The sequence below is a fragment of the Hoplias malabaricus genome, chromosome 2, assembly GCF_029633855.1.
Source record: "Hoplias malabaricus isolate fHopMal1 chromosome 2, fHopMal1.hap1, whole genome shotgun sequence".
NCBI classification, from domain to species: domain Eukaryota; kingdom Metazoa; phylum Chordata; class Actinopteri; order Characiformes; family Erythrinidae; genus Hoplias; species Hoplias malabaricus.
The window spans coordinates 29,103,346-29,116,594 of NC_089801.1; the positions used below are offsets into that span (position 1 = coordinate 29,103,346).

Sequence of the window (13,249 nt, forward strand, 5' to 3'; positions counted from 1 at the left end):
GCAACAAGCATTAGAGTTTCACCCAGGATAGAGCGCCAATCCATATCTGCTGGCTCACACATTCACTCACAAATGCAGACATACATTCACATACACCAGGACAGTTATTAAAGAAGCCAGTTCACCTAACCTACATGTTTTTTGACTGTGGAAGGAAACCGGAGACCCCAGAGTAAACCCACGCAGACACAGGGAGAACATGGAAACTCCACCCAGTTAGGACTTGAACCCAAGATCCCAGCACTGGGAGGCGAACGTGCTAACCACAAAGCCACCGTGTCACCAAATATGAGAAAATATATAGATATATAAAACATACATGATCACAGCAGCCAGCACCTGTTAAAATTCTACAAACAACTAGACTCTAGGGCAAGGTGTTTAGGCTGACAGATGAGGGTTTGTTAGGTTGAGAATCTGTCATCTGACCAGCCTTTTCTACTTCTCTCCTTTGACAGGCAGACACAACTGCCAGATAAAAATACTCTTGAAGGCTGGGCCTCACTTCTCCCAAAGAAGGGGAGGACACACACACATCATCCAGTGCCTTCAGCTTCCTCCTACGTATCCGGAGTATCCATTCCCTTTATCTTTATAGGCCCACCTCCACCAGTGCCATCATGGAACACATGTTACAGCTCATAAAGTGAGGGGTGTGTTTATTTTTGGCTGGGCTGAAGGGTGGGGGGGGGTCTTGGATGCCTAGGTAAGTTCAGGGGACAGTTGGTGTGTACACTGTGCAGTTCCTCCCTCAGCAGCAGCAGCAGCGGCCCATCCATCTCCAAGAGATGACCCTGCAGAAGAAGGATGCCGTGGAGGTCTTTGCGGCCGGAGAGAAAGGCCGGGGTCTCCGGACCACAAAGGAAATGCGACCTGGTGAAGTGGTCTTTGCAGAGGCTGCCTATGCTGCTGTGGTGTTTGACCGGTAAGGCCACTGTTTGGATTGGCTGCGTTTATATTTTAGAATTGAAAAGGTAATGGGTCAAGTTAACATCTAAAACGGACCAGATAAATACAGCCGAATGGAAGGGCTGTAAAGAAAGCACCATGAAATAGACTTGTACAGTTTGTTTAATATAGCAACTGGTTATTATTATTATTCAATTTAAGGAAACCATTACAACAGGATATTTCACAGTCCACTTGCATTATCCTGGAAAAAGCCAGACATATATGCATGTATGTATTAATAATAGAAATGTAGCATAATATTAATAATATATTAATAACAATATTAATTTGGAACATTTACTCGCATTGTATGCATTTACAATTGTATTTTTGCATGCTGTTTACTTATGACAGCAATTATGTTTTATTATTTTTTGGGGATAAAAATGATTAAAAATGACTAACGTCTGCAACCTTATGAAGCCAAGGTGGTGGAATTTGCATGTATGTATATCTGTATGTATGCAGGCAACTTGATTCCTTTTACACTGTGGCCATTTGCTATAAGCTGTATTCTTTTGTTGACATATAGGTTCTTTATAATGATAACTGCAGCAGATTCCAGTACTACTTGACTTTTGATTTGATGCTTTAATTTAAGGGTATGGTGGAACTATTTCAGTTTCTAAATGTACATGCAATCAAGGATAGGAACCTAGTAATTTATGTAGTTAAATTAAATCTTGGGATTGACTTTAGACCCTGAAAAGACGTTTTTCCCCTTTGGTATGCTAGTCATAGATACCCCATCTTTGAACCAGAGGCTTCAAATAAATGATACTCATCGCTCATAGCAGGGAATTTGTTGAGCTATCATCCTGAAATCCGGATAACCTAGCTTTCTACACCACTGAGTGTTTGTTCTCCTGTAATATATTATAAAATACCATGGCTAATTATTAGTGTTAATGCTAGTAAGCAGATAATATGACTGATAAAACTGATCTGGAGGTGTAGTTTGAGCCCATGGACTTTACAGATTGAGCCAGTGCACTGAGGGCACATTTTTGACCACATGATACCCTGGCTGGCAAACATTAGGTAGACTAGCAACTAGTGTAAAACAGACATCAGTTTGTAACACGTGACATTAGGGATATAGCTGGAGAGTGTCAGGACAGGTTTCCAACACTGGAAATTGTCATCTCTGCTTAATGTATACAGTAATCATTTTTAGCCAATATAAACAGGCTAAATAAGAAGTACGATTTCTGTCAGGTGACATTCATCATGTATATAGCTATATTGAAAGTCTTACTTAGTGGACTGGGATATTAGCACTATATTCCAGTGAAATGCACATTGAAGCATTGTTTTGGTTCTAGAGTTAGAACCTAGTTAGTGGGAGGGGTGAGTAGTGGGGCGTTATATGATGTGTGTGATTTAGACCCTGTGACTTGATGATGATACGCTCAAGGACTATTCTTAGACACAAGCAATGTTCAGTGTTCAAATACATATGACTCCTTTGGTTTACACTTACAATAAAAGTGTCAATTATGTTTTTATACACAACAGTCTGAAGACACCACTTATAATTATTAATTAGCTAGTTAGTACAAGTTACTAGCTATATTAAATTGCACCAATTGCTGACACAACTATTTAATTTTGTGATACCCTATAGGTCCAGGTTTAAAAATGTGGGTTAGAAGCTTATAGCCCCTTAGCCTTTGGATTGTAGCAGTGGTAACTTTGTGATGAGTAGATCAGATGTCATTAATCCAAAACTAATTATCCAACATCAAAGCCTGAAGATTTAGTGGCTGGATAGCATAAAAAATGTACAGGAATTTTCCAACATCTAATGTAAATCCTTCCCAGAGGAGTGGAGTCTGTTACTGCAGCAACAATGGGATAAAATTGCAAAAGTGAAAAGGGAGAAAAAAGGAAATGTAACAGATGATACTTATTTGCACATGTAAGGCATAGACCCAAAATTAAATTAATAAAAAAAAGAACTCTGGATTCAAGACCATTTTACCTAGCATATAGTGTTGTTTACTGTACTGTAAGGCAAAACAGCAAAAGGGTAAGAGAGTTTCCACTCTCATGTGACTGTATCACCATTTCACCTCCATAAAAAGTAAGGAGAGTTTGCATAGTAGTCGGCTTCTGCAGGACAGAAACTAACAAACAGAGCTCTCCACTTAAAGTTTCTGTAAACAGAAACACTGTTTTCCATTATTGTTCCAAAGATGTGGATGTCAGGACACAGCAGAAAAGGAGTCAGTGAATTCTAAAGTAAAGGAATTAGCAAGACAGAGATAGTATGCTCTAATCATGACTGTTTTTTGTATGTGGGCTTAGTTTCAGATGGAAATATAGATACACACAGATTAGCTGATACGGTAATATAGTAATTACCTTGTTTAATACTGATATAATCATTCTCAGCAGAAACATAATTGAGCTTTTGTCTATAATGTTCTTTGTTAGATTTAAATTACTAAAGCATTGTAATTAAAAACCTGAATGCATGGAATCATGAAAATATATGAACTTTATTTCCTGCAACCTTTATTATAATGTATGTATAAGTGGTGACCTTAATTGATCAACAAAGGAACATTACCTTCTCTATCTCTCTTTTGGCTCTTCATTTGATATTGTGCCCCACTGGAATAAAATCAGAGTTTGATATTGTCCTTACAAAATGTTGTATACAGCATATCTGTACTGTGTTATAGGGGTTGTCAGTGAAGGGTGATACTCCTGTCTTCTAGTATGGGCTGATTGCCATGAAGAAAACAAAAGGTTACTTAGAGAAAGGCTAAATACAAGACAAAAAGTCTGTGGGAGGTCATCTGCAGATTGTTCAAATGTTGACGGAGATCTAGATAGATTATTAATTGCTTAATGACTGTACAAAGCAATGAAATCTACTTGAAGTGAAACTATATATATATATATATATATATATATATATATATATATATATATATATATATATATATATATATTTATTTATTTATTTATTAACACCAAATAGCTTGTAATTCTGTAATTAAAGACAGCAGTCCACCTGTTGCCCTGCATACATTGTTAGCCCACCTTTACCCTGTTCTTCAGTGGTAAGGATCCCTACAGGACCACCACAGATCAGGTATTAATATAGTGATCTATCAGTCTCTCAGCACTGCATTCATATTTATGTTTTTGTGGTGTGTTATTTAGTCAGTTTTGTGCTGATATGAGTGGATCAGACACAGCAGTCCTGCAGGAATACCTCCAACCAAACATTCCAGTCAACAATATCCTGTGACTAAAAGATTCATATATATACATATATACATATATATATATATATATATATATATATATATGTGTGTGTGTGTGTGTGTGTATGTGTGTGTGTGTGTGTGTGTGTGTATTCATAGAATTTGCAGAATATATTGTGAAGCATGTTGTATTAATAAGTGTAAATTAAATAAAATTTTTATTTATTACTACTAACACAATATCTAAAATTATTATCAATATAACTGTGGTAAAGAAAATGAAAACTTGCAATAATAGCCAGACTATCCCTTACTTCTGCTTATTTTTATTTTAGGCATATAGTGTATATCCAGTTTAGCCACATTACTTTCTGTGAGGCAGCTTTTAGAGGGGTTAAACTTTGAGATCATCTTGTAACACCACCACTTTGACAAATTCTGACTCAATGTGTTTCTCTGGAATGAAAAGTGTCATATCAAACTACTCTGAAGGAATATGTTTACTGACTCATTTGAATGGACAATTTTGTTTAGGGGTGTATTCATTTCCATATTATTTTATTATTAAAGGTTCTGACCTCAGTCAAAAAGATTCTCCATGTTGAATGTACCCTCATTTGATAGAAATTGCATGTTTTACATTCAGTATCAGACCACAAACCTATCCTCCCTGACCCTTTTACCCTCTTCCTCCAGTTTGTCCATGCAGGTGTGTCACAGCTGCTTCCGCAGACAGGTTAATCCTCACCGCTGTGCACAGTGTAAGTTTGCTTATTACTGTGACCGCACCTGTCAGCGGGCTGCCTGGGAGGAACACAAGCAAGAGTGTGCAGCCATCAGGAAGCAAGGCAGAGCACCAAATGAAAACGTGCGGTAGGTTAAGTTCCATTATAAGGAAAGAGGAGAGTTTAATGGCAGACGAATGGGAAAAGTGGTAATGCTAAATGTGCTGTCTGCTTACAGGAAAAAATGATCAAATATGTCCTGGAAATTTAAAGTTGGCTTTAGGTTTTGAAGTAACAGATCATTCCTCTTAAAAATCTGAGCAATATTTTTCTTTTTTGTTATGTTTTGTTACATGTAAAAGTGTAAGTGAAAGGCAAAACTGAAACTAGCAAGTGACATCTCTATGTTCCCAGTCTGGCAGCTCGCATTATGTGGCGCATGCAGAGGCACACAACCAAGGTCTCTGACAATCAGCTGACCACACTGGACTTGTTGGAGGATCACATCTCTAATATGGCTCTAGATAAACTCAAAGAGCTCAAGATGGATGTCCAAAAGTTCCAGGAGTACTGGCCAAGCAACAGCAAGAAGTATGGAGTCGAGTACATCTCACATATCTTTGGTGTGGTAGGGATGTCTTTTTTGTCTATCTTTAGTTGTACATTTAATCAAAGTGGCATACTTCAACATACCTTTTTTGTTTCATTGGAATTCATACTTTATATTATCTTTATGTCTTTCTACATCCATGTTCTCTCACAACAATATCCAGCATACAATATATTCCTTCATTCGTTTTCTGTAACCCCTTCATCCTGACCAGTGTTGTGGTGGGTCTGGAGCTCATACAGGATTAACAGACACAAGGCAGCAATCAGGGGCAGACTCAGACTTTTTGAAGGGCAGGGCTTAAAAAAATAATAAGGGCACCTAGTGCACGACATGGGGCCCCACTAGCACACTAGGGCACTTCTTAAGACACATTACGAAATTTTCCTGACAGCACATCTTCATAATTTATTGCAAGAAATGGCACCAAAGAGGGCACTTAGCTATTTATTTGCCATATGAAGGGCAGCCGATAGGGCAATTTGTCTACTTTTTGCCACACTAGAGGGCTTTAGCAACATTTTTTCAACCATGGGAGCTGAGTCTGCCAGGGGCAGCGACACACCCTGGAGAGGGCAGCAGTCCATCAATGGGCATCAACAATAGGAATTCTGGTTCTGTCAACCAACCCTGAGTGGTATCCTAATCAGTGATATTATAAGCTGATATACACAAACAAGCAGAATTAGTAAAAATCATACTTCAAAACAAGATTTGCAGCTCCAAAGTATTACTACAGAAGAACCATGGGTTTTATGCACACGGGGTCTAAATTAAAATGTAGTTTTTGCTTTAACATTTCAGTAGAAGAAAAAATTATTGCAATCATCCATCAAACCTCTACTAGTTCTGGGGTTCTTGGTATTGAACGAGGTACTGCTGCAAGTAAAAATAAATATTGTTTTTCTTGTTGGGTAACATGAAGTGTTGCATGAAACATAACAAATGTTGTATTCTACATGTTATATTCCCTTCCCTGTACAGATCACCTGCAATGGCTTCACTTTGAGTGACCACAAGGGTCTTCAGGCAGTGGGCGTAGGCATATTCCCAAACCTTTGTCTGGTCAACCATGACTGCTGGCCAAACTGTACAGTTATGCTCAACCATGGCAAGTGAGTAGAGAATGTTCATTATGTGTTGTAACTCTTTGAGTATGGCTAGTCAGGCTGTATAAATTAAATGAATGTGTAGGTCTTTTTTTTTTATTTGCTGATAAAGTTTGTCCATAACTTGAGACAGATATGCATACATTTGTAATGTGTAAACTAGAAGAAGCCTATTCTCGGCAGTACTGGCATGGTGCCCAGTCAAAATCTGTAGGGTCTGTGATCATGCCTTTTGCCTTCTCTTCCAGTCAGACAGCTCTGGACACAGCTTTCCACTCTCAGAGGAGGTGGGTTGGTGGAATATAAACTGACTAACCTTTACACATTAATCTCATGTACTTACAGCATCTATTCCATATGTACATGTAATGACTTTTGCTCACCAGTAGTACTAATAATATTGTTTTCATCTACAAATCCCCTTGGCTTGGACAGTAGGGTGATGCAAACAACGAGCTGGTTTACACTTTAAGTGACTGACATCAAGCTGATGTTAATGCTTCAAAGGCAATAAATGTTGTATTAGGGAGAGAAGTGTACACTAAACAACATTATATATAATGTACACATGTAATTTTATTCCCCTTTCTATGAAAACCCTAGAGTGTTACAGGGTAATATTAAGCTCCCAATGGAAATATTACTAGCGTATAATTTTATACAAAATATCAGGCTGTGGTAGAGCAATCTTCCACTGTATATGTGGCTGAAGTTCCTCAGGAGTTGGCACATCATCTGAAGAACCTTCTTAGCATTTGCTGTTTAGCTTAAATGCCCCTAGGCTGTAGATGATACCTTATGGTTCTCCAAAGGCATGTATTACTGAATCCTCTCCTCTGTAATGATGGGCTTGTGGGCAAAATCACTAATCAGAATGGTTCTGGAAGCGACACTGCCTTCGAAAGCAAAACAGATGTAATTGGTCACCAGCCAAAGGGGGGTGGATATGACTGGTTAACACGCATTTGGCAGAGATTTTTAAATACCAAGCCATAAACCAGCAAAGCTCTGCATGGACCTTAGTATTTGCCTGCTATGGCTGGCAGAAATATCTCATTCATTTGATGTCTGCAACCACTTATCCAGTTCTGGGTCACGGTGGGTCCAGAGCCTACCCAGAATCATTGGCCAATCAGGGTGACACACACACACATCTATGGACACTTTCTTGTTGCCAATCCACCTACCACAGTGTGTTTTGGACTGTTGGAGGAATTCCTAGCACCCGGAGGAATCCCACACGGACACAGGACGAACACACCAAGCTCCACACAGACAGTCACCTGGAGCAGGACTTGAACCCACAACCTCCAGGTCCTTGGAGCTGTGTGACTGCGACACTAACCTGCTGCACCACTGTGCCACCCCTTAATAATAGTAGTAGTAGTAGTAGTAGTAGTACAAGTCTGCAAATCGTATATACTTTTTACAGTCTGCCTCAGAAGCACCCGATGGCTCATAAACAAACACATTCCTTCTGCCTCGAAGGCAATGCTGCCTCCAGATGGGGGAAAATAATTAATTACTATTTTTTCTGACCAATATAGTGACCAGCATACTGGCTTTAATTTTGAGTAATAGATTGTTTTTTAGTTGTGGTTGTTGTCATTTACACAGCACAGTGTTTGGTTGAATCTGGCTAGTCTAGCACATTCTGAAGATATTGTTGATCTTGATCATGTAGGCTGTAATTAAAATGCAACTCTTTGGATTTGAAAATTGCAACAACCCTCTCTTTATAGTGAAGTAAAACATTGAGCTAACTCAGAAACCCTCCCTGAAGCTGTATGTGTCAAACATATGATGGTACTGAAAAAGATATTAATGCATTACGATTACATTGCTGAGCAAAAAAAAAACAACTGCTAACTCATTCTTACAAGGCTTTTGTGAAGACACTTTAAGAAGCATTGGTCTTTGTATTAATATTACTAAACTGAATGGTTAAAGTAACATGGTAAAATCTAATTGATCAGTTAATCTGTTCCAGTGTATGCATGTACCCTCAAGGCATGTGTATGAATAGGGCTTTTAGATTTATGCATTGGTTTGTACCCTGAGTTGGTGACTTGCATTTGGAAATGTGAACTATAAAATCAATTTACAATTTGCCTGTTCTAATAACACATCACATCTCACTGCTTTAGATGTATTGACTTAAGATAAGCATTATCTTTTTATACCATGCTACCTTTCATAAGCGTTATTTTCGCCAGGAGGATCATTAGTGAAGCAGTGTCTGAGGTATCATGTAAAAATCTAAATGATGTAAATACGCACTTTTTGAGATTTTGTTTAATGTAAAATATTGTTAGTGTTGATTTATCTCATTTATTTAACAATAATTGCTTGTTATAAAATACTATATATATTAGCTTGAACTAACATGAACTAATATTTTTAAAATGTAGTGCATAAAATATTTGGACACTAAAATGGAAAAAATATTTTTAACGGATGATTACTGTGATATCACTGATCATATTGCTGACAGTTGGAGCAGAACTAGTTTGAGAAAGGAAACTGAAAACTGATTTTGGCTGTTCCTTGGATGTCAGGAAGCAAAGTAGAATCTAAAAGTATTACAACTTAAAAAGTATTACATTATAGATTGACTGAAAAGTAAAATAAATAAATACATAAATAAAGATATATAAAATAAAGGAATTCAAATTATTTTGATAATAAACATTAAAGATTAACCATATTTTCCCGATTTCTCTAAATTCACTTAAGATATTTAGCACAGAAGCTTCAATCATACACTTTTGAAAACTTCATCTACCATATTTGCCTGCCTTTCAAATTGAACGCATCCTCTGATGAGTTTCCATTTTTACTGTTTAAATGCCAGGATCGAGCTTCGTGCCCTGGGAACTATCGCAGAAGGTGAGGAGCTGACAGTCAGCTATGTGGACTTCCTGGATGTGTCCAAGGACCGACAGCAGAAGCTCAAGCAGCAGTACTACTTTGACTGCAAATGTGAGCACTGCAGCAAAGGCATCAAGGACGACCTTATGACAGCTGTCAAAGAGAAGGATGGCAAAAAGGTAGGATCATGAATATCGGCTCAGTGTTTTTAATCGTGTCATAGAGGTGTAAGTCTTTCTTAGTATTATGCAAGTAGATATTATGACATTCTAAATACCCTGTAGCATGGATATGAAAAAGACAGCATTAATAGCTTGAAAAATCAATGGCCTGTTTCTTCTTCTTATTTTTTTTTTTAAGGCTGCCACTATTCATAGGATTACTCATGGATCATGCCTAATTTTAAAAGATATAGACAATGTAAAAGCATGCTCAATTGATTTCAAATCCATACTATACAATCTTACATAGCCAGTAGTGTGACTGTGACCAGATTTACAGTAGTGTCTCTATGCAACTAATATAATATTAAATAGTTGCTATTCCCTCTGCCCCATTCACTCAGTGCAATGCTTGCCAGTCTGGGTGTATGATAGCTAATATAACATTTAATGCTCTCTTCCAAGCATGCTAAGCCTTATGTTGTGGTAGTGGCAGTTGCAGTGGCAGCAATTAGCTGGTTTCACATGGGCTGCTCAAAAAATAAAACAGCAAAGAAACAGAAATGAGTCATGTGTAATAAGACAGAAGTGTATAGATTCGTGAAATCCGGTGACTACTATAAAATATGCATAGAAATGAAAATGAGAAGTATGATAATAAAACCCATGACTAATGAGTTCACTTTATGTCTACAGCCTTCTGCTGAGTTGGTGAAGGAGGTGACAGACTTTAGTGTCCAGGCACTGGCCAAGATTGAGCAAGCTCGCACTGAGGGAAACTTCCATGAGGTATAGACTTATTCCGTCACAGGCATGTTCTTCATACATTAAAATGACACATTAAATATATAATCAATACTGTTTTGAAATAACATTTAAATGTAAACTACTGTCTGATGCTGACCATGTTTATTTGTCCGTACTACATGGACAATCCTAAAGTTCATATACAGTACCAGTCAAATGTTTGGACACATCTTCTCATTGGTAGAATAGGGCTATTCACTGTATAGAACTGTGTACCAGCCCTATCTCTGCACAACCCAAGATATAGTCTCAAACACATTAAGAAGGTAAGCATTACTACAAATTAACTCTTCACGAGGCCACAGTTGTTTACTGAAAACCATTCCAGGTGACGACCTCATGAAGCTGGTTGAGAGAACACCGAGAGTGTGCAAAGCTAAGTGGCTACTTTGAAGAATCTCAAGTTTAAAACATTCTGGTTTGTTTAACTATTTTGTTTACTACATAATTCTATATGTGCTCCTTCGTAGTTTTAATGTCTTCAATATTTACTTACAATGTAGAAAAAAACAACAACAACAAAGAAAAAACATTTAATGAGATGTGTCCAAAGTTTTGGCTGGTACTGTACATTCACAAAATGTGGAAAATGGCCCACAACTTATAATATATATATATATTAAAACCCAAAAAGTCCAAAAATTATTTATATATATATTAATCATTCCTGTGGTAAATGTCTCCGGTATAGGTGATTAAAATCTGCCGTGAGTGTTTGGAGAAGCAGAACCCAGTGTTGGCAGACACTAACCTCTACCTATTGCGTGTCCTGAGGATTGCCAGTGAGGTGCTCTCCTACCTGCATATGTTCCAGGATGCTGCAGAATACTCACAGAGAATGGTGGACGGATATGCGTAAGCATGCATGTTTGAGATGGACATAAAGGAACAATAGGACATTTTTACCACTCAAAATGATCAAACCCTATAAGTGATCTGGTTATTTTTATAATTTTCTATGAAGTATAACTAATATGAGATAAAGAAATGAATCACTGTGTCTAGAGCTTAACTTGTAAATCATGAGGTAACGGAAAAGAGAGGCTGGTGTGGTCCAGCATGTGCACATGGAGAGTCAAGGAGCAGGAACGCAGTAACTGTTGTGTTTTCTGGGGTTCCCCTGTCAGAACCCCATAGAACACAACTCTCAATGCATTCGGGAAGTCAATTTAAAGTTTTTAAGTTACATCAGATTATAATGTGGTAATATATATATGAAAATAACTATGCTCCTTTAAAACAATTTCTTGCTGATCAGTCTGATAATGCCCAGTTAAAGTTAAGACAGCGGTATCAAACGTACATCCATGACACGTTTTTATCCAAAAAGGTCTAGATACCTCAAGAGAACCGTCTCTGCCATCCAGAAGACCCAGATATCCAAAAATCCTTTTTTTACTTAATAAAATTGGCCCCACCTATTTAAATCATAATGTTGATTTCATATTTAATTTCTAATTATGTTAGTAGTTTATTTGACACCTTAGTTTTAACAAGAGATTAATAGCTGTACACATTAAAAATAAATAGCAGATATGGTTTCTAAACCTAAAGGAGCATTAGTACATCAACATTTGTTGTTACAAAATCACTTATCATTTTCCTGTCCTCTGTCAGGAAGCTCTATCAACCAAATAATGCTCAGCTGGGCATGGCCACCATGAGGGCAGGCGTGACACATTGGCATGCTGGGCTGATTGAAGTGGGCCATGAAATGATCTGTAAAGCTTATGCAATCCTCATGATTACCCATGGCCCCCACCATCCAATTACAAATGATCTGGAGGTAAGATCTCAGCTCAATATTCATTTTTGACTAGTGGTTTAAGGGGAAAAATGCTAAAAACATTTTCTCTTGAGATTTTTAATTGAGGTTTTGTTTTTAATTGTAAATTACTTCTTGGAATTTGCTTATAGCTGCCTTCTAACTAACTCACACATTCATTCACTCACATTTAACAACATTACTGAGAAGTGAGGAGTCGCCACATGGGAGTGCTGAACCTCAATGACATCATGTATATTTTCTTCTACACTCCTATAAAAGTGTTTTTAAGGGTTCTTCAGTAAAAGGTTCTTCACTGGGATAGCTTGTGGAGAGGACAGAATGAGTTTTAATCGCACTGCTATAGTTTCCAGTTTGGCACAGCAAGGTTTAACCACACTGAGGTAGTTCACAGAGCTGGTATAGTGAGGTTTCTTGGCACATGGGTAGCTTGTGGAGCAGGCAGAGTGAGTTATGTTATCCCATGAGAGTGGGCCAAGCAAGTTTTATTTGCCCCATAGTAGCTCACAGATTGGACAGAACGAGTATTCATTTCCACATGGAAGCTCACAGATTGGGCATAGCCAGGTTTAATGGCACAGGTGTAGCTTGCAGAACAGGATTAGTGAGTAGCTTGCAGAATGGGAATGGAGTTTATGGTGAGGGGGTGGGGGTTTTAGCTTTTTAAAGGCATACAGAAGGCATATAGAATTGCGGAAACAAATATTCCAACATGCTTATGTGTTCTTTCAATGAATCGGGTAACAGGTCATTTGAAATCAGACTAATTAAGTCATCTAATGGAATGTTTGTATTTACTTTATTGTAATTATTGTAACATTACAGTACACAATTATCCCCAATTATGCCATATGAAATGTGTCTTTTTCCAGTCCATGCGCACAGAGACGGAGATGGAGCTGCGCATGTTCAAGCAGAACAAGGAGGTGTACCACAGCATGCGTGAGGAAGCCCTCAGCAAAAAGGCCATGGGAGCAAGAAAAATCCAGGGATAAATCAAGGAGCAAA

General features: G+C 37.9%; 1 protein-coding gene across 3 annotated transcripts; it reads left to right on the forward strand.

The window, feature by feature from the left end:
* The first annotated feature begins 788 nt into the window (after window positions 1-788).
* smyd1a (SET and MYND domain containing 1a) lies at window positions 789-13,248 on the forward strand. Of its 3 annotated transcripts, XM_066658588.1 has the most exons (11): window positions 789-925; window positions 1,057-1,069; window positions 4,882-5,045; window positions 5,312-5,525; window positions 6,492-6,622; window positions 6,865-6,903; window positions 9,471-9,666; window positions 10,345-10,437; window positions 11,147-11,310; window positions 12,073-12,241; window positions 13,114-13,248. In XM_066658588.1, exons 1-11 carry the CDS (start codon window positions 789-791, stop codon window positions 13,234-13,236), a joined length of 1,443 nt encoding a protein of 480 aa, XP_066514685.1. In that variant the 3' UTR covers window positions 13,237-13,248. The 3 variants fall into 3 exon arrangements, with proteins under 3 accessions (XP_066514685.1, XP_066514686.1, XP_066514684.1); XM_066658589.1 differs by lacking the exon at window positions 6,865-6,903; XM_066658587.1 differs by lacking the exon at window positions 1,057-1,069 and having other exon boundaries at window positions 4,869-5,045.
* The last annotated feature ends 1 nt before the right edge of the window (window position 13,249 follows it).

Excerpts from the sequence above, each read along its gene's own strand:
- smyd1a (XM_066658588.1), top strand. The coding sequence starts at position 789 with ATGACCCTGCAGAAGAAGGATGCCGTGGAGGTCTTTGCGGCCGGAGAG. Across the intron at positions 6,904-9,470 it reads GCTTTCCACTCTCAGAGGAG|GATCGAGCTTCGTGCCCTGG; the intron begins GTGGGTTGGTGG and ends TTTAAATGCCAG. Across the intron at positions 12,242-13,113 it reads CAATTACAAATGATCTGGAG|TCCATGCGCACAGAGACGGA; the intron begins GTAAGATCTCAG and ends GTCTTTTTCCAG.